The sequence below is a fragment of the Ascidia mentula genome, chromosome 3 (assembly GCF_947561715.1).
Source record: "Ascidia mentula chromosome 3, kaAscMent1.1, whole genome shotgun sequence".
Classification (NCBI taxonomy): domain Eukaryota; kingdom Metazoa; phylum Chordata; class Ascidiacea; order Phlebobranchia; family Ascidiidae; genus Ascidia; species Ascidia mentula.
Genome location: NC_138568.1, coordinates 3,454,167 through 3,475,513, shown reverse-complemented (window position 1 = coordinate 3,475,513; position 21,347 = coordinate 3,454,167). Strand labels below are relative to the sequence as shown.

General features: G+C 38.7%; 6 protein-coding genes across 6 annotated transcripts; 3 read left to right on the top strand and 3 right to left on the bottom strand.

Annotated features, from left to right (window-relative positions):
* Positions 1-272: 272 nt before the first annotated feature.
* LOC145894670 (troponin C, skeletal muscle-like) lies at positions 273-1,687 on the bottom strand. The gene is made up of 5 exons (XM_082983302.1): positions 1,639-1,687; positions 1,406-1,549; positions 1,229-1,343; positions 668-810; positions 273-307 (listed from the first exon to the last, which is right to left on the bottom strand). The coding sequence occupies exons 1-5, from the start codon at positions 1,685-1,687 to the stop codon at positions 273-275; spliced, it is 486 nt and encodes a 161-aa protein (XP_082839428.1).
* Positions 1,688-3,186: 1,499 nt separating this feature from the next.
* Positions 3,187-5,460, top strand: LOC145894711 (calglandulin-like). Its single transcript, XM_082983357.1, has 5 exons — positions 3,187-3,347; positions 3,699-3,872; positions 4,319-4,431; positions 4,804-4,939; positions 5,249-5,460. The coding sequence occupies exons 2-5, from the start codon at positions 3,704-3,706 to the stop codon at positions 5,290-5,292; spliced, it is 462 nt and encodes a 153-aa protein (XP_082839483.1). The 5' UTR covers positions 3,187-3,347; positions 3,699-3,703; the 3' UTR covers positions 5,293-5,460.
* Positions 5,461-10,973: 5,513 nt separating this feature from the next.
* On the top strand, positions 10,974-13,838 carry LOC145895051 (uncharacterized). Its single transcript, XM_082983797.1, has 4 exons — positions 10,974-11,171; positions 11,582-11,720; positions 11,973-12,066; positions 12,936-13,838. Exons 1-4 carry the CDS (start codon positions 11,055-11,057, stop codon positions 13,177-13,179), a joined length of 594 nt encoding a protein of 197 aa, XP_082839923.1. The 5' UTR covers positions 10,974-11,054; the 3' UTR covers positions 13,180-13,838.
* A 281-nt stretch (positions 13,839-14,119) lies between these two features.
* Positions 14,120-15,526, top strand: LOC145895035 (uncharacterized). Its single transcript, XM_082983778.1, has 3 exons — positions 14,120-14,416; positions 14,484-14,720; positions 14,827-15,526. The coding sequence occupies exons 1-3, from the start codon at positions 14,276-14,278 to the stop codon at positions 15,160-15,162; spliced, it is 714 nt and encodes a 237-aa protein (XP_082839904.1). The 5' UTR covers positions 14,120-14,275; the 3' UTR covers positions 15,163-15,526.
* An 83-nt stretch (positions 15,527-15,609) lies between these two features.
* LOC145896106 (glycylpeptide N-tetradecanoyltransferase 1-like) lies at positions 15,610-19,559 on the bottom strand. The gene is made up of 13 exons (XM_082984949.1): positions 19,386-19,559; positions 19,181-19,328; positions 18,878-18,992; positions 18,658-18,776; positions 18,382-18,473; positions 18,000-18,116; positions 17,666-17,836; positions 17,155-17,263; positions 16,966-17,076; positions 16,836-16,905; positions 16,261-16,418; positions 16,059-16,196; positions 15,610-15,854 (listed from the first exon to the last, which is right to left on the bottom strand). The coding sequence occupies exons 1-13, from the start codon at positions 19,424-19,426 to the stop codon at positions 15,834-15,836; spliced, it is 1,410 nt and encodes a 469-aa protein (XP_082841075.1). The 5' UTR covers positions 19,427-19,559; the 3' UTR covers positions 15,610-15,833.
* Positions 19,560-19,581: 22 nt separating this feature from the next.
* Positions 19,582-20,010, bottom strand: LOC145894717 (dnaJ homolog subfamily C member 24-like). The gene has a single exon (XM_082983363.1). The coding sequence runs from the start codon at positions 20,008-20,010 to the stop codon at positions 19,582-19,584; it is 429 nt and encodes a 142-aa protein (XP_082839489.1).
* Positions 20,011-21,347: the final 1,337 nt, after the last annotated feature.

Sequence of the window (21,347 nt, the reverse complement as noted above, 5' to 3'; positions counted from 1 at the left end):
TTGCACTAAATAGGCGCATATACATTATATCTGCACGACCGACGAACACTTCCAAGTTTATTGTATGCTCTTCACTAGCGCGCACCAAACAGCGCAATAGCTGATACGGCCGTGGCCAGGTTTAAATCGATCAAATTTATAACTTCGGTTGTGTATAATGTTACATTAAAGTATAAATACAAGCGCAGGAAAGGATTACCCAGTTCATCGATTAGCATAAAAAACACAGCACAATTTAACAGAATTTGGTTTTCACGACGAGATGTTAGTAGTTAGGCTTGTACTCCGTCCATCCAAATTCCCCATTCTGCAAAAGGAAAAGCTATTTTATGCTAAATACAATGTGATTATACTACTAGCCACTCTGACCCTTGAAAAAGTAAGCACATAAATTCAAAACCTTTACTGTGATAGTTTAGACAATATGTGGTTTTGGCAAATATGACGCAACACATTTTTTTGATGTTTATGACGAAACAAGATTAGAAGCGCTTTTTTTGCGATATGCCATATTCCTTGTAGCGTAGAAAACCGTGGACTTAAAATCACAAGCAAATCCTAACAGTCTTTTACGATAAGGAATTAAAACTACATTTTTTTTCTACACAGATCCAGTCAAATTAAAGGGTTTCAACTAAATATGTCAACAAGCATCGTGACTACATACCCTCAACGTCAATCACGCCGTCGCCGTTTTTGTCCGCTTCCTTCAGCAATTCATCAATCTCCCAGTTCTCGACTGGTGGATCGACTTGCACTTCTTCCAGAGCATTACGCAATTCTTCCCAGTCAATGTAATTGTCGCCATCCCTGAACACAGTAGAATTTCTGTGACTTGTGCCTTTGCCGTGACCTTTTAAATTATTTTATTTCGAGCGACGTCAACAACATCAATGAACGTTTATACATAAGATACTTTCAATACAGGAGGATCCAGACGGCTTTAATATGACGATTTGACTACATTTTTATGACTATTAGTGCATCAATATAAAGATGCATAAACCAAATATTCCGTCCTCAGTGAGCATTTGGTTACAAGATTTTGCCAATATGGTGCAAAAAGCTGTATTTAACAGTTCCATTTTTTATTTATTGCCTTACGATGACTTTATGTTTGTAACATCAGATGGATTTCTAAACAGGTCAGCGATACAGAAGTTGGAACTACACTTACTTGGTGTATCATTTTAATAAATTGGTAGTAAAAGTTTGCGTAACGCCTTACTTGTCCAGTAAACAGAACAGGTCTTTTAGTTCTTCTTCGCTTGCGGATTTGCCCTCTTCGGCAATTTGCATCACCATCATAATGAGAAACTCATCGAAATCAATTGTTCCGCTGCCTGCAAAAACCGGTCATATCCAGTTATAACCGGTCTAAAATTAAATGAGTATTCGTTGTTACCGTCAACGTCAACTTCCTCGACGATCTTCGCCAATTCCTCACGATTTGGGGTTTGCCCCAACATTTTCATGACGCGTCCCAATTCACTCGTACTGATGTCACCGCCGCCATCCTCGTCGAAAATATCGAAGGCCTGCTTGAACTCTGGTGAAAATAAAATTTTGTGTTGAAAAACTTGAAAATTAATTCAACAAATAGGATATAGGTTGTGTATGAATACTTTAATGTCTTACCTGAGATTTGATCTTTGGTAAGAGACGCGCGAGCATCTTCAACTGTCATAGACTAAAATCAAATGACTTGTCAGTTGTGGTATTTTGTTCAGATAAAAGAATTGCATAATACTAATTGAAGAAGCCACAAATTTTGTCCAGCTAAACACAGTGCGCAGAATGCATTAAATTATGGTCCCAAGTGATCGCAAGTTCTAGGAATCGCAAAATTTACAACCCTCAGCATGACAACTTTGATAAGAGGCCTACTGCAAACTTAGTAAACCAAAATAACACACTATATATGCGGGTGTTGTATTGCCAACAAAAAAAACTGATACTTACCATGATGTAAAACTTTTTTCTGTACTTCAGTGACGAAAAAATTTAAATTGTAGCAAATCTAACCAGCTCCACAGAATTACCTTTACTCCGTTGTGGTATTACAACAATAATGACCAGTGGTGATAAAAAATGGTAGGACACTTGGCATTGCATTTCTTCTGTTGCCGCCTGCCTTTTCGATCCCCATTTCCCCGCCTGTTAGCACGTCGTGCAGTTGTTACAGCACCGCTGGCGGTGCAGTTTGATGCCCTCAATGATATTCACACCTCCCAGTTCTTAGACAGCTTGTGACGTGTTAATTGTGACTTTGTTTTAAACGATTGGCATAAATTAAATATAATTTTTTGCTCAACCAATAATGTTCATTACGTTGCGAGCTACATGATTCACGCGACACCGGGTGGACAACGGAACTGGTTTTTAATTAGCTGATCGGTAATAGTGTTTCGCTGCGGTTCATCTCCGTAGGTTTGTACCTAGTTTGGTGCCCAATAATGGATGGATGTCGTCGGCAAAGTCACCATTAAGTGGAATATTCTATGTTGCTAGTTAAGCCGGCAAGACCGCCGCCAGTCTTCTGCTGCGCTGATGATGCATGCAGCACATTAAAATATAATTTTGTTGTGAAAATGTGGTACATAATCTGTATTAGGCACAAATCGAGTCTTGACCAAAACAGAACATTTTACCGGTAGATAGCGCTAGCAAGCAATAAATAAAGGCAATTTAACCAATGCTTGTTAATTCTGTTGCAACTTGCCATGACGATTTCCACCTTATTTATAATTATACCACAATCACGGAAACTTTAATTTCCATGCTAAAATATGTTAGTCTTGGTATGTAGGAAAAAAATACATGCGGGCAACACTCAATAAAACCTCCCCAGGTTTCAATTTCTTTACCTAAAGCTGAGGAAAGGCTTATTTGACCAAACGCAACTGTTTGTTTAAATCGAGCGCTTATTTAACCACACTTTGTGCGGTCAAAACAAAATTCAACTCACCCTTGTCAACTTATCTTTTTATCACTTAATCCTTCCACGCATGCGACTATCTCTCCAAACAGCACATGACGTCATAGGAAGGCTGCGAGGGCACTGAAGGAAACTCCCGAGGGACGCCCTGCCGATCTGGAACCCATATTTGTACCATCAAAGACATACAGCCAATGTGGTTGGGTCGGGCGCATAGCAGAGAAGGGTCCCAGTGCTCGTCCTTTTGACGCATATCTTCTCTTTCCTTCCAGAGCCTTCTACGAGGAGCTTAAGGCAACGTTGAGTTGATATAGGTAAGCTTCTTAAGGGTCAAACTGCATCAGTTTAGCTCAGAGTGGGCGGAGTTGCGTTGATTTGTTTTCCACGAAGAGTTAAAGCAAAACCGAAGGTAAAAACAGCAAGTAAAGTTGCGTTACGTTCTGTTTCCTATTGCTAACGTTTATTGACGACAAAACATAAGCAATTTTATTGCATTATCACATCAATTAACTAAAGATAAAACACACATTTTGCCTTTTGTGATAAAATTATCTTGTAGCTTGTAAACAAGTCAAAGGCACAGATGGTTAACAGTATAGAATATTGGACTTTTTGTTTGTCCCAACACCGTTTGCATTTAAACAATCAGCGACCATAATGATGAACGTCTAATAAATGCAAAAATAACAACGGTTGCTAAAAGTTAATCGCGCAACTCTTTAGCATTATCCCTGAATTAACTACCTCTTTCGTCGCCTAGCAACCATGTGGACGGAAAAAGATGAGCTGGAAGTGGATGAGTGCTTTGAGATGTTTGATGAGGAAGCGGAAGAGATATTGGACGTCTGCATCGTTGGTAAGATGATGGGGCTCCTCGGCTGGAATCCAACGAACCAGGATCTCGACGATCTGGTCAGAAAGCAACGCTTTAAAAGTATAAAATATCGTTCTACTTTTGTTCGTAACATTTGGACAGAGCTTATATGTACGTCAACAACCTCCAGGATATATTTTATGGTGGTTGTCGTACTTGGGAAACTTAGGTGTTATGTTTTTAAACTATAGCTGTGCGGTAAGGCTACACATTTAAATGCAGAAAAACTGCAAACTTATCGCTTTCATCCTTTACCCATCACCAAGATACATTGAGTACCATTATTCTTCAAACTTTGCATTCCGTTTTACAGGCACCCGATATAGGTTTGCATCCACATACTGCAGTAAATAAACTGACGTAACGTACCCAGTCATGAAGTGTTTGGTAATCTATATTTCTTTGTGCAGCAGAGGACAAAAATCGCCCAGAATGCCTAAAACTTTAAGTTCATTTAAATCTGTTTTGCTGCAATTTACTGGGATTAAATAATGTTGTACATTTAGAGAAAGGCCAAATGGACAAACCCGAATTCAAATGTCTGATGAAGTTATGGTACGACACCCACGACAAAGATGACGAGGAATCGCTCAGAAACGCCTTCAAAGTTTTTGACTCGGTCAGCATTTGCTTGTATACTAAATTAAATCAGATTTAACAACCAACATATATTTAAACGTTGGTGACCCCTTGATTTAACTCTTCCAAATGACCGATTTGGTGACATTAACAACTCTATATAAACTACAGATATATAGCCTAATAATATCGCCTGGGGAAATTGTAAGTATTGTGGAAAAGTCGGTTAACTGTATTGTCCACAAACACTTGCAAACAAGTAATGCCTGTTATGAGCACGCTAAAGACGTATATCAGAATTATGGATTTTTTGCATAGCAAACAACTTAGGTGCAATTTCGTCGACGTACAAACCTTGTGTCCTTGCGGGAATTCTGATAAACTTCATTGAACTCGTGAACAATCTATTTAGGATGGCAGCGGCTTCATTGAATGGGACGAACTTCAGTTTGTGTTGCAAGGTTGCGGCGAACCTTTGTCCAACGAGGAATTGCAGATTATGATGAAGGAAGCCGACAAGGACGGCGATGGCAAGATCGATTATGACGGCAAGCCGCGCGCGCTTTAATTGTTGCAATTCGAGTTTTTGTTCAATTTCATGCCCCAACGCATGTGGCAAGTCTATTTGTAAACAGAAAAACCTTGTTGTGGACTTAACAAATCACATATAATGTTAGGAGCAAGCTTTGATATTGCATTTCACAACGCGAAGATGAGTTTGGGAGCTGCTGTCTTGTTCTAAACGTCATTCACAAAACAGACAAATGCATGATGTCTTATATTTTCAAAATTGGTTTCATCCGTAACCACCGTGGTCAAACTGCAATAATAAACAATTTGCACCTTGTTACTTACAGAATTCGTGGCCATGATGCGAGGAGATCAGCAGATTTTAAGCTAATTCAACTTCGTCGTGGACTTTCACCAGATGTATAAAATACTGTGGATTCGACGACAACTCTATCACACATGTGAATATCTAACGTACGATTTGTGCATATAAGTACCCGCGTTATTGCGATGCGGTGTTTCCCTCGTTGTTCCAATAAACCAGCGTCGAAATTTGAAATTGGTTTGGTTTTTAGACGACCATGGAGAAGATTTTCTTGCGCCAAATTTTTTCTCTAAATTTAAACTCAATACAACCGGGAGTCTGTTAACCTGATGATAGTTTGCTATGTCGATCTCCTCTGCGATAGATTTATGGCCGGCGAAGACTTGGTAACAAATTTTCTTCAGCAGCTTTTGTATAAAATTCTAAGTCGCACAACGAAAGTTTTTTACGATATATATATGTATATATATACATGTGTGTGTGCGCCATTAAATGTCCTTGTCAGACACAGAACTTGGGATTTTATACAAACGCTAATGGAATTTATTAAGAGTGGAAAACGTCAAAAACCTTGTGGTGTGGTTCTTGAAAAGTTTTGTAATTAAGGCAAACTTACTAGTCTTATCAGATAGGGATATCATACAACTTAATACCAGTTCAATAACCTTAAAGTGACTGTAGAGCAAGCGGTACGGTTACTTGCATTATTATCCCCGCCATGCAGTGTAGTGCAAGTTGGGAAGCAGCCAAGGCAAACAAGAGCTATAAGTCGCACTGCGCTGCGGACCAACATTCATCGTCCCGGGGGGAATTGCATTCGAACAGCTGCTCGTCGTGGCGTATGGGGACGCGAAACACATGCGAGCGCGTGCTGGTCACTGACGTCACTTGCGTGAGGCGTGAGGAGGGAGTGACTGGCGAAGCTAAATGACCGAAACTAAAGCAGTTTGATTCCGATGATGGAGTCGCACAAAATGGTTGCTAACAGAGTGACCAATGAAATCGTTGCGGTACGGTTTAATTTTTAAATTTTGCTGGCGACATTGATCAGGCACACCTGAAATATAACGATCGCTTAAAACTTACGCCGAGCGATGTCGCTACTGAGCTATTTTGTCATACTACAACTTTCATCAAAAATTTGTCCAGTCGTACCAAGCACATCTCAAGTTGAAAACAAAACAGGGCGTCTTGATCAGGATGGCCTGGGTTCGAATCCCAAGTTGGAAATTCGGAAGCAAAAATGCTTTGATTTTCTCTTTTGGCACTGCCAACAAAACGACAAGAATTTTTAGTTTAATCTTCAAGTTTACAGTGACGTTTTTAGTTTTAGTGGACATACAAAAAAGGTGCATGCATCAAATAGTTCTGTGATTTTGTCATTGCGAAGGGCACTGAACAAGTGTTTCGCAACTGGAATGATATCAAGTTGAACAATGTCACACTACACCAGTGTTTCCCAATCGATGGTACGCGTACCACTACTGGTACGCGAGCACCTTTCCGCAAATTGCTGATGTATTTCGAATTTAAAAAATCGCAAGTGATCTCAAAATGTTTGTTACTTCCTCCCCTAGGTTACTTTGAAACACTTTCATTTTGATGAATATTAAAATTTGAAATACACTTTAGATAGCTGATTCGATCACCGAGGGCGGTGATATACCTTCTACAGTGAAAACAATTTGTGTGGCACACACCAAACGCCCGACCCAAGAAAACATATCCAGAAACAAAACTGATCGGGTTTCGTGGTCAGGATATCTCCATGGGTTCAAATTTCGTGGTCAGGATATCTCCATGGGTTCCGGTTTTATAAAAAAAATACAGTTTTAAACAGCAGAAAGTAAATTATAAAGTTACAGACACTGGTAATAACTCAACCCCTTTGGTATACAGGGACCAATTACAACACATTTGTGACATAAGTGGGAAAAGGGGAATTTGTGAGCAGGGCATATTCCACGTTGTGAGCCATTGGTTTTTGGCTCTGACGGCACCGCTGTTTTCTGTTGGCTTTATCTGGGGTCTGGCGCTTATAAACCCCGCCAAAGTTTAAACATTCCTTTCCGCTTCGGAGCTTTCTTGCGGCAAGAAAAATCCCAGTTCTATAAGGCCTGAAAGTTAATGTGTTGATGTAATGGGTTTGTAAATTTAGGATTTCGAGTGGATGGAGTATGGACAGAATCCAAGTTGTTTCTGGTGATGTTGTGATAAAAAATAAATTAAGTGAACGTCACAGTAAAAGACTAGGGAGATTGTGGCTGTCAATAATTGTACGAAAAAGTTGTAATTTCTCACCAAACGTGGAGTAGTTAATGGATGGGTGCAAAACGTTATAAATAACATACTTAATGCTGTACGTTTCCTTCAAGACATTCACAACCATCCCACGCGGTACCTTTCTCCCAAACCGAAACATTCAGATCCGGTAATTTCTGCCTTACAGCAAACCGCTCTTCTATTTGAACCTTACAGCCCTCCGTGATCGAATGAACTGAACAAAAATAACCAGTCAGCGTTACGCGATACATGCGTAACCTTCCGTTACTAAATTTGCAACTTTCGATTGAGAACCGCGTAAACCCTCGAGCCGGGGAATTCCCTGATTACCTCATTGGCACGTGACTTGTAGTTGGAGATAACAGCGAGAAACTTGTATTGCGCCACTTTCGGGAGAGTTACATCTAATGAGAAGTAATAGCGGAAAATATCTGGCTCAAGCCGAAAGCAAATTCAGCCAGTTGTTAAACAAACAGGTACAGCTTTGGAGTGTTGGATGCAGCTTTTTGTTTTGATATATCGTCTGATATTTTATCATGGAAAATCGTTTCTGTTATTTCAGTGATGTTTTACCGCTCTTTTCACGAAGTTGGCAGTAAAATGTATTATGTATAGCGAATATATCCTGTGTTTTTGCCTGAAAAACGTTTATTTGCTTGGTACCCCCGGTGCAATCACACGCTATGAGATAATTTAATACGTGGGTATGATTCAAAAGGGCCTGTGCCCCACCAGTCATAGAATGGGGGAATTTGATTGCGAGCGGAGGTTTGCAATATTTGTAGCTAAGGGAAACCAGTATATGATTAAACTTCGAATAACAGGCAAGTATGCCCGCGGAATCAAGCGCGGGACAATACCCATAATTTAAGCTATACCAGGATATACTAACATACGAACTTAGTGAGGAGTTGCGATTTATATCACATAGCAAGCATTTAATGTTGTGGGGTCTGAAAAGAAAATATTGAGGGTGAATAAAAATATTGGAAAGGTTTGTCCTAAATGTAATACCTACATACTGTTTAGTACAGTAGCTCCCAACGTTTATAAGCGCGTTCGACTTATTGCGACTGACCTGCTCGCATTGTAACGTGCTTTTCGGCCTCTGGCTGGTAAGCGCTCGCATTTCTACTCGATGGTTTAGAAACCGGTTAAATTTCTCCCTGTATATTGTCAAAGAGCATTTAGCGCACGCAAATCGAAAGCCGTTGCAAGAAGCCGTCGAGCCCATACAATTGGCACGGACACATTTCCAGGAAGGAGGAAAGTCAATGTCGACAAAAACGAGGGAGGCCTTGATGGCTTGTTATTTTCAATACATTCGGTTGCGTTAAAACGCCACCTCCCTGCCACGGCACAACCCGTGTGAATAAGAACGCTGTATTGTTTTGACGATAGACGAGGTGCGTTTCCGCTGTTTCGGAACAACGCAATGCGGTGCTATAGGTATATGCGTGCCTCACAGCATACGATACCGTCTGTAAGCCTTCATTTGTTGTCATTTTATGTGCGTATAGTTTGGTCCTCATGTAGTAGCACGGGTTGCAAGGAGGTTTTTACTGTGTACGTTACTTTTACCAATGAGTTGGCGACATTTTAGTCAGTTCTGCACATAGGGTTTATGCAACTCGCTACCTACTGCAAATTTAGTCGAACTATTTTGCCGCCGCACCAAGTCAAAATAGGTTGTAACCAAAGAGCTTGTGCATGCAGACGTTCCCAGTTTGACCAAGTTTTGTTGTGGTGCGTAATTCCTGCTTCCAGTCTGTACCAAAGGCGTATCTATTGAAAACACGTAGAGCTTAAAGATCACGCCCCATCCTCTCAGGTCGTTTTCAAACAGACGAACGTTTTGCTTTAAAACGCCGATCGCGACCTGTGTTATATTCCTATACGTATGGGCGTGTGTCGTTTTGTGTTCAATTTACCGTGTCCAGGTCCGTTTAACTATAGGATAAGATAGCCACTGTTTGCTGCATTGTGACGTAATAATACCCTATGACGCAGAAAAAAGGCCGAGCACTTTATGTGGAAAGATTGCAGCGTACGTTTTAATTTTTACCTTTGATTTCCCAGTTTGTTGAGGTTTTTGTGAGTGGAATCTGGAGGTAAATAGGCTTGAACGCGAATTCCAATGTTGCACCGGAAATACTTACTCCACAGCTATTGTTTGGTATTTCAGTTGAATAACATTCAAAGCTGACTGGATTCCGTGAAATGGACAAAGTTAGATCAGAAAAAGAAGCATACGGAAGATAAACATGTTGCCCAATTGTGATTTAAGCGCGCCTTCTAAATATGTGAATTACCCCGTAGTAAGGCATAAAATCGCCAAATTTTTCGCCATTAGAGTTGCAATACAGCCACCGAAACCAGTAGTTTCGACTTTTAAAACTTATTGAGCCGAACTTTTTCTCTTTTTGGTTCGTCATTAGAGGAGGTAGATTACCCCCTTTTGTGTAGAAAACCACAGGTTTTAGCCACGCTTCTTCGAAAACAACAGTCTGTGCTGTTCGCCTGATTGAGCAGGTGTACGTGGGACCTGTAGAGCCCAATCTTCCGTTAGATCAAAAAGTTTAAAAGAAGCTTTAGATGTTAAGACGCATGTCTTAAACAAAGAATTGTTGTTGTTATGAAATAGTTAAACTATACAAGCAAAATTACATGCGTTTTATGTTAATTTAAGTGATAATTTTACGTAAACAACAACAGAATGCTTTTTTGGTTTGCAATGATTAGCGTACTGTAGGCGTTTTAATATCGCGAACAAACGCACACATGTACATTTTTGTATTCAGTTCCAGATTTTGCGAAAACGTTGCTCGAAAGATCAGTTAGTCACTTAGTCGAAGCATCACAAGATTGCAAAGAACACTATGAGTAAGTTGGTTTAGGGACGATGGCTTCCGTAGCGTCGTAACGCAAACTCTAAATGACTTTTCGCTGTGTGGCTCTAATTAGATAATCGATTGATGTTGCTCTCCTCGGCAAAATATTTGCCAGGTCGCATCCGCAGAAATTCTCTGCATAGAGCCATGGAGGTCTGTTGTGACGCACGCTGTTGCTTCGTTTCAATCAGGCAGTAAAAATAAGGCTCTGGCCATAGAGGTATATGATTGATAGCATAAAGTAACCCAATTTACGGTATGCGTTCTTCTAATGAAAGTGAAATTTTGATATCGCTTAAGATCAAATGGAGTATATACAGTATATAACAGGATAGATTGACAAACAATACTGACTATGATGTCAGCGTCGGTTTCAAGCATATTGAATGAAAGGTGTTGCGCGTAAACCAAGTTCTGTGTGTATTTTGTGGTTTGCAGTCGTTTTAGCAGTTTCGCCCAATGATGTCATTGAGGCGAGAATCAATATTTATCGGCCCATGAAGCGTCCGTCACCGCAGCAAGATACATTTAACTCCATAACCCAAGCTAATTTTGTTTGATATTTTTAGGTTGTATAATTGCAAGCAAAGGGAAGGTTACAGCTCCACATTATTACTCAATCTGTATCTGTTAAGAAGTCGCTGAAAAATCACCATGGGCCTTTGCTGTTGCAAATGGAGGCCCGTTAACTTGAAAGACACTGGGACTCAAACCGATGGCGTTCCCCTATTGGAGAGCACTGACGCGAAACGACTGCACGGAGCTGATAATGTGAGTAAAATGCCAGGCACAGTTGTTTACCAGGGGTTTAGTCGATGCCTCGTGGTTCAGACATGGGTACTTTCCGGCGGTTGAGCCAATTGTTTTTGGCCTATGGCGGTTATGGATGGTGTACGTTTCCTTATAAGACCTGTTGTTTCAAACGTAATTTTCGTGGTTCTAGCGAATTCTTTCATCTTTTGCTGTGTCACGTTGTGGTAAAATCAATGCAATATTTGTATGGCATTTTCTAGCCATATTTACCACGCGCGTAGGTTGTTTCGTCACACCGAAAATACTATGTGTTTTTTTAATCCTTAAACTCATGCTTCTGTAATATTTCTACAAACAACTGAAGCGGTTACGTTTATGTGTCACAGTACACATTTACATTTAACCTAAAAAGCAAAATTCTCTTATAGATGGTTAAGGGTCAAAGTTCACTGGAAACAGCTCTTCATTTGGTTCGTCGAGCAGTTGAAGAAGACAGAGCGCGTAATTACGAAGAAGCTCTCTCACTGTATCAGCACGCGTTGGTTTACTTCTTGGAAAGCCTAAACTGTAAGTCTGATCATAAACCGTGTGCCAATTCTTACGCCACGATGTGACGTCATGGCTTTTATTGTAAGACGCGAAGGGGTGAATCGCAGTTAAAAATGTTGGAAAAAGAATAATATGTACATTTTTTGGCCTTTTATATGTTCCCTACTAATTCAAATTAATTGGGCCTTGATTACATCGAGTAAAGTTTTTGTGGTGGTATTTTACATTGATATCTTTTGATTGTAACGGGTTTGTTGTTCTTTCTTGCAGACGAAGCTGAAAGCGTTAAACTAAAGGAGAAAATTCTGGCGAAGTGCAAGCAGTATCTCGTTCGTGCAGAGCAGCTGGCTGAGTTCCTGCACTTGTAAGTAATGACGACATCGTATAGTTAGACCGTGATTAAATGACCGAAAACAGCCGAAAGAAACTCGCGGTTTGCATGTTGTCGTTATAATTAGGTTTTGACGATTTGTCATCTTGTGAAATATTTTAGGCCCGTTACGTTTACTGAGTAATCGTTCTTATCGGTTTAGACCTGTCAGCGTATACGGTTTAATTAATCCCCACCAAAGTGGATAAAGTGCGAACAAATGCGTATAAATTAGGGGGATATTGGCCACAACGTCACAAAGCTAATGAGTGTTACAGCACCCCTCCATTTACATATGCGTAACAATTTAAAAAACAAATTTTGCTCCCACTTGAGGTATAAATATATATTAAATTTTGCTCCCACTTCAAATATGTGTTCAATAGTCAACTTCTGTATAACTTAGTCCTTCTCTATAATTAGGTTAAGGTCTGGGTGTTAATTACACACAAAATGTAGACATGCCTTGTGTAGCCGTCATATAATTCTTATTTCAGAAGTTGCCATATTTGTTATTGTGCGATGTTTGTTTGTTTGTTGCAATAATCGCTATTTATTGAAACATCATCATTAAGCTTGTGTTATTGACGATTTGCTACATCGTAACTAAGCTATTTGTCACTATCCAGGGTATATAGGCCACAATTTAAAGTTGTCGTATGTGCAAAATGTTTGCACTTCCAACATCTTGACCTAGCCTATATTCCTAATTGAATAGCCTACACATACAAGCGTTTTTATTTTAAGACTTTTTTTTTCGTCTTTTTAGCTTTTATCAAAAAGTGATTCGTAAAATCGTTCGGTTCGCAATTTGGCTCATTTTAATCTAGCAAACTTTAAGCAATATTCATTAACTTTCTCAGACACAACGAAGGTGCCAAAAGAGGGAAGCCAGCATCTTTAACAGACGTTTCTAAAACCGTGGCCAAATTAATTGAAGCCGAAGACCTGCCGCTCCACAAAGCAGACAACAGGGGTGCGATGTCCCGGATGTATCACAGCATTATGCGAAAAAAGCCGCGGAGCTCAAGCAGCGTCAGCAGCAACAACAATGGCGGCGAAGCTGGAAGCTCAGGGTCGCTTCGTCGCTCTTATTCAACAAGATAATGTAAAACAATCGTGGACTTGCGAGTCAACAAACAAAGAAGGCAGCGACCGTTATCGCCCACAAAGCGATCTTAACAACCGAGCCGAAGATTTTTATCACACAAGGTGCAAAAGCAATTAAGTGCTTAATAATCCCCGTGCCAAACCAGCATGAAAGACATCAGACACTTTTGAGTTTCACGCCCGCTATAGCTTCTGCACTACAGCAATGCGAAAAAGCAACTTAGTTGGTGGTGTGTATGATTTTTACACAGCATGCTAGACTAAAGTATTGTGTTGGTATACAAAACGGTCTTTTTGTCAGGAACAATTTGACAGAATTCCGTATTTTGTTCACCAGCGACATCTGGCGAATGTCCTTACAAAAACAAAAATATTAAAGACAGTTGTTTGTTGAATTGAATGTCGAGACAAAACTCACTCCCCTCGTCATTTTTTGTTCATGAGCTCTTTTGTAGCGAATTTAAGTTCATTCCTCTTCTGCTTCACAATTATCTGATGTTTCTTTAACAGGAGTGCAATTGAAGTTAACTCGATTTTAATAGTTTCAGCAGTGTATAGCGCTTAAATACTTGTATTTATCAGTTGCGATGTTTTTAGTCTTTGATTTTGTGTTTTTTTACGTGATGTACACAAACAAAATAAATACTTTCAGATTGTGGGTTTCTAAACTGGGTAAAACGTAAATGCAAAGCAAGTAAAGTTGCATATTGCATGCCCAGCGTTTAGTAACCTCTGATTGGCTTCAAGTTTTAAAAGAAAAAGGTGGTGAAGTCACTAGTGCGTGAAACGTTGTGAATGAAAACACTTCCAAGTTCCAAGTTCCAACAAGCCGTAAATGGAAAGCGAGACGAGAACGAGAATGTTTATTTGACATTGGCAAGGAATAAAACATGTTCTGTACGTGTTATTTTGCGTTTATGTCATAATATGTGTTAGATCACTAGAGGTAGAAAATAATGTGATAGAATCACTAGAGGTTGTTCAGTCAATATGCTGTTCTTAACAAATTGAGGCACCTGAGCTTTTTTACAACAGAAAAATAGTAGTTGCTATGTAATGGTGATGGATGGATGAATAAAAACAGTTCTATTTTATGTACTTCGTAGAATCAAGGGGAATTGGATTAGTTTATGATTTATTCAATGCCCAAGAACTGCCTTTTGCACAAATAATTTTTGTTGTGATTAATTATCATATTTCTAGCATGGGTTCAAGATACTATTCTCCCAACTCCGTAAGTTTTTAAATTTTCCTAATTTAAAGCCAAGTATATTCTGTAATGAATACTTAATATTTGTCAGAGTCAGAATGATAATTCTCCATCTGGATTCTCTAATAATCGAACACGGGGAAGGCCATATAATTCACCTAATTGGCGGTCTCCACCTTGGAATGGCCAAAATTTAGGTGGGTCCCCTGGTTACTACCAACCCCCACAAAACTTTAGTGATGGCCCAAGAAGAGGTGGATGGAAAAATGATAATAAACCGTGGCGTGGCAGTCATAATTCTAACAGTCCTAGTTTTCATACAAATAAGGTTGGTGTATTGAATTTTGTTGGCCGACTTACTAGGCTTCTAATCAGAGCTGGGGAAGCTAGGTCACCTTTGGTAAAACCCATTTAACTGAATAATTTGCCAACAGAACTTTAGCCAAACTTCATCGCCTCGTGGTTCACAAAGATTACCATACAGTGGTCAGGCCTCTTCTGGCTTTATACCACTGCCGGCATCTCGCAACTTTCCAAGACACCATTCTCCCTATTCCAGGGGCAACAGTAGGCCATACAGAGGCAATAACAAATCATTTGGCCAAAGGCAGCGATCAAGTTTGAGTGATCAGCCCATCGAAAACTACTTTAAGCAGACTATGCTTGAAAACCCCTGGGCAGTGTTTATTAAACAACCTGCAGGTTCTGTCACAAAACATAGTCCAAAAGCACACCATGAAATCCCTGATGTAGTTGCGTCTAAATCATGAAACCTTTACACACAACAACTGCCCCAGATTTCAACTCTCGGAGATCCACACCAAGGTATCACAAGGAGAGCAAGCATTAACGTCATCTCACCAAACGTTTTTTTTTTATCCCAAATCTATTTTTACTAAATTACACTTCATAGTGAAGTAAAATTGTTTTACATTTTTCGGAAGAACTGCTTGATTTCGTTATAACCCAATGTGTTGGCAAAACTTCTGCCATTCTGAGCAAAATGTTTTATAATTCATTGAAATCTATGCAAAATTGTGCTTGCTTATTACAGAAAGCAACTTGCTGGGATTTGGTTTGTGTATCAAGCACATCCCATCTCTAAATTGTTTTTATGTATGTAATAAAATCTATCATCAATCCCGTTCTCTCATGACACCTTTACACTGAGATAGACATTACTGAATGGTAAAAAAAAGTAGCTGTTAGGCCTTGTATTGTAAGTGACTATTTGCTAACAAAGAAACCGGTTGGAAACTGCCAGAATATATTTCAAAATACAGCACACACAACAACAGTTATTTATGTCAAACCCATGTGCTACACAAGAAAGCAGATTGTAGTTCAACAATCTATGCATAGGGTGCTGTTTGTTCTTTGCAAAAAGCTGCATCAACTGGCACAGGTGTGCCTTCATAAAATTTGGAATGATTGACAAGGTTCACTGTAGAATCAAAGCAACCTAGAAAAGAAAACTCAGTTCATGCAACAAAGTTCTTGCTTGTAGTTTAATTGTAGTGAACTGGAATATCCTACCAAAAACACATTCAAAAAGTTAGAGATTTTATTCAGGTAAGATTGCCAAGTTTGAGGTTAGTGTTGATGTTTAAAGGCACAATATCCACAATAGTACTTCGGAGGACTGGTTGTTCACAAACCAACTAACCTTGTTTTCTGGTATGTCCGGACACTTATAGTTGTATAAATAATAGTGTAAATTTCCATCGCCCATTCCGAATTTCAATTCTTTGAGATAAGATTGGTTGTCCATCAGATCCAACGCATTAAATACATCAAATCCACACTGAAATTAAAGTTCAAAATATTTGGAATAATCACATTTCGCCACATAACACGGAAACACTCACATTTTTTGCTATGATAAGAATGTCTTTCATCAAGTCTTTTAGAGGGTGCTTGGTTGCAACAGTGTAGTAGAAATAAGCAGCTTCCAGGGTCTTGTAGTCAGGATGATGCATAATTGACGACGGTAACGAAAAGAAACTCGCCATATCGGTAATGTTGCCTTTTTTAAGAAACATAAAACAACTACATTTGAGAGTTACATTTCAATTTTATCAGCGGAGTAGAGGTTTAAAATAATGTAACAGACTTTGACCAGTTTGATAATAGTTATATAATTTAATTGTTTAACTTTGTGGTTCTCAAACGCAATTGGAAAGACTTATTTTATATACCAGTGATGCACCAGTAATAAATTTATCAGACAATTTGCTTCTGTTTTACAATTTTTGGTTGGTTTCACTTTTTGTGAATAATTTTTTTCAAAAAGTCTGAATTTGTTTGGTAAAATTGTTATGCATCTTAAAATTTCAAAACACACAATGACAGAAAGTGCTGTGAGACAGTTGGAGAACCACTAGTTAAGCTGCATACTTATTTGGGTACATTCAACAGCTACCATATATATTAAATATGACACCTTTATCATCCTGAACAACGTAGGTGTCAACAACATTTTTGTGTGGTAGGAAATAGTGTGCCACCTCATTCTAAAATAAAATAAGTTTTAAAAAGGTTGCCATATCAAGTGTAATACAAAAACCGTATACTTTGGTGAATTTTGGTGCCAAGTCAAATTGTTGCAAGTGGTCCTCAAGCAGTTTGTGACATTTTTCTACATCCGAGGGTTTCATCTGCCTTAAACCGCGTATTAAAGGTTCCTAGAGGCAGTATCAGTTCAAAAAAAAATAGTAAAAACATCAACGACAGCTCAGTGATAGAAGTTCTTCAACACTTACCGGTGGCAATCTCATAAGTTTAATTAGTCGCTGCATTGTTTGATTTCGGCCCAGTTGTGAAAACTTCACATCCACCAACTTTTTGGGGTTTAAAGACCGATGGTAGTATCTGTACAAAATATCTTAACATGACAGTTTATAATTAAATTTGTGCTGCTATTTTTGTTGCCAACCCTGAAGAAGTCTCGCCGGATGGCAGACGAAACGTTGGTTTTAAATAAACACTTTAGAAACTAAGTGCCAGAAGAGCAATTCCGATTAATAAATTTGTGCTGGTATGTAAATATGTCGCCATAACTGTTTTTTGGAAGAGCTGTCCTTCTGGCATTAAAATTAACGCAGAATTTATTCTAACCGATGTTTCGTTTGCGATACAGCGAGACTTCTTCAGGGTTAATTTTAATGCTGTGGGCACAGATCTCCCCTCAATTTACAAGAAACATCCTATGTTTAACCATTTTATTTCTTGTTTTTTTATCATATTTGGCATATTTTTGTTTCAACAATTTACCTGCATTTGGCTACGGGTTTAGGTAGAAGGACTCCAGCTGTATAAACAGCTTGAAATATTCCGTGTAGATTAACGCGTCTCGTTATCTCACGTATGAGTACAGGAGCTACTCGTTTGGATCGAAGCTTTTTGTGCACACACAAGAAGTTGATTTCTACCATGTGTTGTTGGCTGCAAGATGCATTAATTTAGGAATAAAAAAGAACACTTTTTTGTAATTTGGTGTATATGATGCAACAATCAATTAGCCAACTAACTCACACTCTTTGCCATTGTAAGTTACTTCCAGGCATTTATGTTATTTTGATTCTATTCTACGTAATTATGAACTTACGTGTCATAAACTTTCACATTGGCCGGAACAGCAGAAATAAATCCAACCAAGGTTTTACTTTTCTTCACTCTGACCCCACAGTGCCATTCTGCCACCCATCCAGGTGGTCGAAGTGCCCTGCAAAAAGAAGTTGGTTTATATTTAGTTTGTTAGGTTATGGATAAAATAGCAGACATAGCGGATACTTCGGTAGGCCAATGCAAGATCACTCTACTGCTAAGCTTTGTCAGGTGCTACTAACTGAGTAACCTCACACCCAGATTGATAAATTTTTTATGACATTTGTAACCTTTTGAATCTCTTGGCTATATTTTTATCAATGGTTTTAGCACCTTGTATGGTGCTAAGAATGGTTGCTGTATGTGAGAAGTTTGTTTCTTACCATTGCAGAAACTCCGCAGAATAATCAAAACGAAACATGTTGTCTTCATCTTCAACATAATTCTCATTCAACAACTTGTAAACTTCTTCTAACTATTAAATCAATTTAGGAATTATTAGAAGCGTGTACAACATTGTGTCATGGTGTGTTCTATTTTCTGTACATCATATTTGTGAAATAAAAGATATACATATACTATTATATTGAAACAGAGAGGGTTTCTGAAAATCTATAATATTTTGTGCAGAATAACTGTTGGTCTTTTTTGATATGAACCTGATGAGGACTTCCAAGGTCAATTGTATCCCACTCAAATTCATTGGGCAAGCTGTAGGACTCTTGTCTCACAGAATCCTTATCTGCCTCAATTGGACCAACTTCATCCGACTTGTCACCTGATGTTAACAATCACTTTTTAAAACCTCTCGGGAGTTGCCGGATGAGGCTATGACAAAAGTAGCACAAGGAGCCATTTTCCATTGCTGATGGTTCTTACCTAGTTTAGGTACTGGCTGGGTGTCCCAAAATTTCCAAGTTTTTTCTCCTTCAGATCCCAGCAAAGATTTGTCGATGGAGGCCAGAGCATTTTTAACCACTTTAAGATCGAATGCCTAAAAATGAATTTTACACAAAACTGTCAAAGATGATGTAATACCGTTTTTAAAAGTTTGTGGTTGATAAACAACCCGCCCTGTAATTACGTTCAGGCTTGTTCCAAATAAAAAGCTGTAAATTTTTAATTAAACAGACCCTTTTTTTTTAGAAAAGCAGAAATGTGACAAAATGTTTAGAAACACACCGATGCCGGAGGATCCTCCTGTGCCTTAGTGGGGTCTTCAACTTTCCCCTTTTTCTTCCTGTTTCTTTTTCTGGGCTTCTTTTTCGTTGCATTCTCTGTGTTTCCATCCCCGACTGTCACATGCTCCCCATCATGGTTTACTTCATTCCTACCCAAAACATGCACACTCAGAATTTTCAATTTGAGTTTAAACCTTCCAGCTTACCTGTTTTCTACTCCAGGGGGAGTGTCTTCATTTTCAGACATGTTTCAGAATTGTGCAATTGTTATATGCAGCATGGCAATTAAGTGACACACTTTTGTTTTTCCACTGGGTAAAGCATATAAATAAGTGAAAACGTTTAAGAACCAAATAAATCTTTGCAAGAAATGATATTTAAATAAATAGTATACTGGCAACGTCATAAAATTACTTCAATATAAAGGGAACAATTCGAACAACCAACAATAACATTTTGATGATCTAATGTTTGTTCATTGCCAGAAAGAAGATATTCACCACCACAACGACAGTCCAAGGAATAATCTGCACATTCTGTATCTGCTGCTTTATTGAAATCACACAAACAGACTGTGTCCGATATATTGAATTCCTGTTGTAGCTCTTGTTGTTGGAGCATCACGTCATACTCTTTCTTTTTCGCTGAGTTGCCGAGCACATTCCATGCTTCCTGGAGTTTAATAAATTTCTCACTTTGGTTGCAGCTTTGGTGCTGGTGTAATTTGTCGGGGTGCACTTTACGGATCATTCTCTGGTACTGTGCCTTCACTTCAGCAGACGAAGAGTAATTTTCAAGGTTGAAAACCTCATAAAAATTCACTAACGCCATAATGTCATCACCCAACAAAGCCTAACATTGGTTGTTCTGTTACAACAATAATAAAATGTCAGGGTATAGTGTAGTGTAGTCACAATTGTATCTTGTGTATGCAACATACCAATGTGCTAAAAATGCAATTCCTGAATGTCATTTCAACAGAATAACACAATACAACATTATTTTTGGTTCTGCATTGCAAACCGCATTTGGCAACAACGATATAGGCCCAAAATTAAGACAGTTTTGCGATTGCGACGAGTCCATTGTTCTGTTCAAGTACGTCGAGCCACAGATTATTTTACTACACATAAGATAAATAATTGGATCTAGTGGGGAGTTATTTACTCTGGTATATACCGCCTTGAAAACTAAACCCGTATATCACATAACACGAACAAATCACCGTTGAAACTTCAAAAACATTCTTCTAAAAACTCAGCATGGGCAAAAATATTGACCACCAAGAGGCAGTAGATCGCTCAAAAATTTGGACAGAAAATTTTATTATGCGGCATGTTGTTCGTATATTTCATTCCAATTGAAATAGATAATAGTCATTTTTGGTGCAAATTTAAAAAAGAATTTAGGTGCACTGCACATAAGTAAAACTTAAAACCCACTTATTTAGTATGGCTTCGTTATGAGAAATACATGTAGGCCATCAACCACGCTATACGCCTGCGCAAACTAGCTTACTAAAGCGAACGTAAAGATATATTTGATTATGTTATGCATATATAACCATGCGTGTTTTGCGAAATATAAAAGGCTTAACATTATATTTCATATCCTTCAGACTTTTATTTCCATACCTTGCCTTAGGGCTTTTTCAGTTGATATCTTTCCATTTACGCTATGGATATGGATGAGCTAACATTAGAAAAAAGGCTACATTCCCATATGAACGGCTTTAAATGATAAAGTCTGCACAGATTATACGCACTGAACGTAGGCCCTATAAGCTTGCTAAGATGTATTTTGGTTTTATTGACCGGTGAAAAAAAATACTAATTCAAGTGTAAAGTAAAATAAGTTATAGTGGGATGCTATATAGGCACCACATATTGGTCAATAAAAACTTGAATACAGATTTGAATTTCGTCGAAATAGTAACTTATATGCCAGATGGTTTTAAACCAGACGTGCTCACAACCTCTGGGAATGACGGTCCGTTTCGAGAGGGTGCTGCGTAGGTGCTGAATTTTTAGGTTCTGTTAATATAATATGCTGGACTAGATTCATGTCATAATGGCGGGCCTTAGATTGGTGATTTCCAAGCGATGTGGACCTGATTAGGGGCCATTAGAAGCCTAGAAGTTCAAGCGGACTGAGATTATTAGGTTATA

Excerpts from the sequence above, each read along its gene's own strand:
- LOC145894711 (XM_082983357.1), top strand. The coding sequence starts at position 3,704 with ATGTGGACGGAAAAAGATGAGCTGGAAGTGGATGAGTGCTTTGAGATG. Across the intron at positions 3,873-4,318 it reads CAGAAAGCAACGCTTTAAAA|AGAAAGGCCAAATGGACAAA; the intron begins GTATAAAATATC and ends TTGTACATTTAG. Across the intron at positions 4,940-5,248 it reads TGGCAAGATCGATTATGACG|AATTCGTGGCCATGATGCGA; the intron begins GCAAGCCGCGCG and ends TGTTACTTACAG.
- LOC145895035 (XM_082983778.1), top strand. The coding sequence starts at position 14,276 with ATGTACTTCGTAGAATCAAGGGGAATTGGATTAGTTTATGATTTATTC. Across the intron at positions 14,417-14,483 it reads GATACTATTCTCCCAACTCC|AGTCAGAATGATAATTCTCC; the intron begins GTAAGTTTTTAA and ends AATATTTGTCAG. Across the intron at positions 14,721-14,826 it reads CTAGTTTTCATACAAATAAG|AACTTTAGCCAAACTTCATC; the intron begins GTTGGTGTATTG and ends ATTTGCCAACAG.
- LOC145894670 (XM_082983302.1), bottom strand. The coding sequence starts at position 1,687 with ATGACAGTTGAAGATGCTCGCGCGTCTCTTACCAAAGATCAAATCTCA. Across the intron at positions 1,550-1,638 it reads TACCAAAGATCAAATCTCAG|AGTTCAAGCAGGCCTTCGAT; the intron begins GTAAGACATTAA and ends TATTTTCACCAG. Across the intron at positions 1,344-1,405 it reads CGAGGAAGTTGACGTTGACG|GCAGCGGAACAATTGATTTC; the intron begins GTAACAACGAAT and ends CGGTTTTTGCAG.
- LOC145894717 (XM_082983363.1), bottom strand. The coding sequence starts at position 20,010 with ATGGCGTTAGTGAATTTTTATGAGGTTTTCAACCTTGAAAATTACTCT.
- LOC145895051 (XM_082983797.1), top strand. The coding sequence starts at position 11,055 with ATGGGCCTTTGCTGTTGCAAATGGAGGCCCGTTAACTTGAAAGACACT. Across the intron at positions 11,172-11,581 it reads GACTGCACGGAGCTGATAAT|ATGGTTAAGGGTCAAAGTTC; the intron begins GTGAGTAAAATG and ends ATTCTCTTATAG. Across the intron at positions 11,721-11,972 it reads CTTCTTGGAAAGCCTAAACT|ACGAAGCTGAAAGCGTTAAA; the intron begins GTAAGTCTGATC and ends TCTTTCTTGCAG.
- LOC145896106 (XM_082984949.1), bottom strand. The coding sequence starts at position 19,426 with ATGTCTGAAAATGAAGACACTCCCCCTGGAGTAGAAAACAG. Across the intron at positions 18,777-18,877 it reads CCAGCCAGTACCTAAACTAG|GTGACAAGTCGGATGAAGTT; the intron begins GTAAGAACCATC and ends TGTTAACATCAG. Across the intron at positions 16,197-16,260 it reads TTCTTATCATAGCAAAAAAT|TGTGGATTTGATGTATTTAA; the intron begins GTGAGTGTTTCC and ends CTTTAATTTCAG.